This window comes from Myotis davidii, unplaced genomic scaffold (genome assembly GCF_000327345.1).
Source record: "Myotis davidii unplaced genomic scaffold, ASM32734v1 scaffold327, whole genome shotgun sequence".
NCBI classification, from domain to species: Eukaryota; Metazoa; Chordata; class Mammalia; order Chiroptera; family Vespertilionidae; genus Myotis; species Myotis davidii.
The window spans coordinates 2,627,059-2,629,995 of record NW_006298628.1 but is presented as its reverse complement, the minus strand read 5'-3'; the positions used below and the strand labels follow the sequence as shown (position 1 = coordinate 2,629,995).

The 2,937-nt window shown below is 50.9% G+C and overlaps 1 protein-coding gene across 1 annotated transcript in view; it reads right to left on the bottom strand.

The window, feature by feature from the left end:
- The window catches only part of TTLL6 (tubulin tyrosine ligase like 6), a 25,873-nt gene extending 24,081 nt beyond the window's left edge, over nt 1-1,792 (bottom strand). The window contains exons 1-3 of the mRNA XM_015570867.1: nt 1,752-1,792; nt 241-359; nt 1-126 (exon numbers count right to left, since the gene is read on the bottom strand). The exon at nt 1-126 is cut by the window's left edge and continues 26 nt beyond it. Coding sequence (XP_015426353.1) covers nt 1-126; nt 241-359; nt 1,752-1,776 — 270 coding nt within the window. The 5' untranslated portion in view covers nt 1,777-1,792. The remainder of the gene's footprint in view (nt 127-240; nt 360-1,751) is intronic.
- Between the last annotated feature and the right edge of the window lie 1,145 nt (nt 1,793-2,937).

Sequence of the window (2,937 nt, the reverse complement as noted above, 5' to 3'; positions counted from 1 at the left end):
AGGAAGACACCAGGTCCGAGGGAAAAAGTGGAAATCTTTAGGGAACAACTTTGACATGCGACTCATATTCCTGGCCAGCAAGTCCTTGCGGCAGATTTCACTCATCCCCGGGAAGTGATTGATTTTCTGCAACGGAAGCCGGAATTCATGAACAATGGGGGACACGGGCGTACCCAGGGGATACCCTTGGGGGACAGTGAGGACCCCACTTATGCTGAGGACCAGCTCTGACCCAGATACCTGGTAACTTTTCATCTCCATCACCCGCTCCAGCGACACTGAGAAGTCAGTCCAGTAGAGAGTCCAGTCGTCGTTTTCCCCTCCCTCTCGAAGGCCATACTGTTGGGCGGCCCTACGCACTGCCAGGGGGTTGGAGAAAGAAGGCCCATTAGCCCGGGAGGTGAGGGAAGAGCATAAAGTGGGGAAGTTACATTCCCAGGTGCTCCCAGACTAAGCACCGGAGTGAGACATCCAGGCTCCCTAGGACTGAAGCCATCTTGCCCTGCCCTAGAGACATCATCGCCAAGAAAGGAACACAAAGAGTTGAAAGCTATTTAAAAAAATACAGCCTATGCCCCATCATCCCCGAGAAGGTTATCTGGGATGAATGTTTTAACCACCCTGGCTTCCCCTGGCCAGGAAGTGGGTGTCTGGCTTTCCCCTAAACACGAAGCACTGAATGTTCAGGGAATATAAACCGAAATCAGAGGTGACACACGAACTCATTTTTTTGACTGATTTTTCTTTGTTAAATGGCGTTTAAATATATAAAATAAATATCAAAAATACAAGGCTTTGTTTTACTATGGTTGCAAATATCAAAAAATGTGTATATGTGACACGGCACCAGAGTTAAGTCAGGGTTTTTCAAAATGCTGACACGCCGAGCTCAAAAGGTTCGCCATCACTGACCTAAATCCTTAACATCAGCCAGAGCCAAGCTTAATTAGTAGAGTCAATGAACAGAAAAAAATTACACAATGTATTTCAAATCCACACACATGCTCTCACATCCTTCTCTCCCTGTCCCTGTTAGCACTGGTAACGGGGAGCTGATGCCAACCCCAACGCAAATGCCTTCAAGGGCCTGGAGAGGAAGAAGTGCCTGCAGTGACCAGGAGAGTCAGGGCCAGCCCAAAGCATCCAAATTTGAAATTGAAATCATGACAATACCTCTGCTCTGCAGAACAAAGTAGGCCTACAGGTCACCTCCAGCTCAGGGACTGCCCGTTTGGAAGCTGTGCTCTAAAAAAGAGCCACTGAGCCCTGGCTGGTTTGGCTCGGTGGATAGAGCGTTGGCCTGCGGACTGAGGGGTCCTGGGTTCAATTCCGGTCAGGGGCACATGCCCGGGTTACGGGCTTGATCCTCAGGGTGGGCGTGCAGGAGGCAGCCAATCGGCGTTTCTCTCTCATCATTGATGTTTCTCTCTCTCTCTCCTTCTCCCTTCTTCTCTGAAATCAATAAAAGAAATATATTTTTTAATTAAAAATTAAAAAAGAGCCACTGATGTAGCAACAGCTGCCGTCTCTACCATCAGATCCCCTAATAACACAGCACCGCGGTCAAACCCTTATTTGCTTGGAATGAGGTCCCCAACTTCCTCAAATAGTTAAATGAGCTGAGAGAAGCAAAGAACAGGATTGGGAGACACCCCTTTCCTTCCTCAAAAATACATAAGCGTGACCCTTCCCAACCCGGTGGGGGAACCCAGTGGGTCCCCATCGCGGATTCCTCGAATGGAGATGCTCACCACTCTCATATCGGCAGCTGCACATATTGATCACCAATCATCTGGAAAAGAGAAAAAGAAGAGCAGCAAGACAGAGACAGACACACTGGCCGGAACGAGAGGCCACACCCAGGGACACCCCGTCCCCGGTGGGGCTGCGGGAAAGCCAGCCCGCCCCACGCCATTTTAAAAAATAATAATAAAAGGCAGTCTGAACACAAACACAGCCAAGACTCGGGCAAGGTGTGGTTTCAGACGACATGCACCATCATCTCATTCTAGAAAACATCATCGAGAGTGGCTCCTTTTTATCGGAACCGGAAGTGGTGTGATTTGGACAGTCTCACCGGACAGTTTCTCCTCTCCCCACGCATGAGCAGCCAAAGCCCCCTTCCTCCCAGGCCCCTCCTGCTCTCACCAACGTGGGTCCCCATCCCCCATCTTTCAATCCTAACCTCTTTTTCTTCCTCTTCTTCTTGCCTTGCTGCTGGGCATCCTGAAGCCCCTTTGGGGTCGCGATGTTCTCTCCCACCAAAACCAAGGTGACGATTTCTTTCAGATCTGCCGTGGAACTGTCCTCCCTCTCTTCTGACTCGGTCCCTTTCTTGCCTTCCAAGGGCTGAGGCTGGAGCATCTCCCTGGACTGGGAGGAGACTCTGGGGAAATACAGGCCCCCCCTGGAAAGAAGGCAGAGAGGGCGGCAGTTACTTGGGTCCACCTGCAGGGGGACCCCCTCTCTTGCTCATGGCGGTGGTCCACCAGTGCTCTGGGACCAAGCACCAGGTCGCCCTTTATCAAAGGCCACCACACCCCTACCGCTGGGGCCAGGCTCCGGGAGGGAGCCGATTCCATCCTTTGCCCCTGACGCTGGCCTGAGGGACTCACGCGGCCAATCCTGGCTGTGGTGTCTCCCTCCTGGGACGTTCAGGAGCAGGCTGAGATGCTATGCCTGGCACCACCTGGTAAACAATCTTATTATTAAAGTGAGTGAGCGTCTGGAGACAGCCTCAGAGCCAAGCCCTAAGCCAGTGGTTCTCAACCTTCCTAATGCCGCGACCCTTTAACGCAGTTCCTCATGTTGTGGTGACCCCCAACCAGAAAATTATTTTCGTTGCTACTTCATCACTGTAGTGTTGCTACTGTGATGAATCGTCATGTAAATATCTGATATGCACAATGTATTTTCATTGTTAATCTCCCACAGATT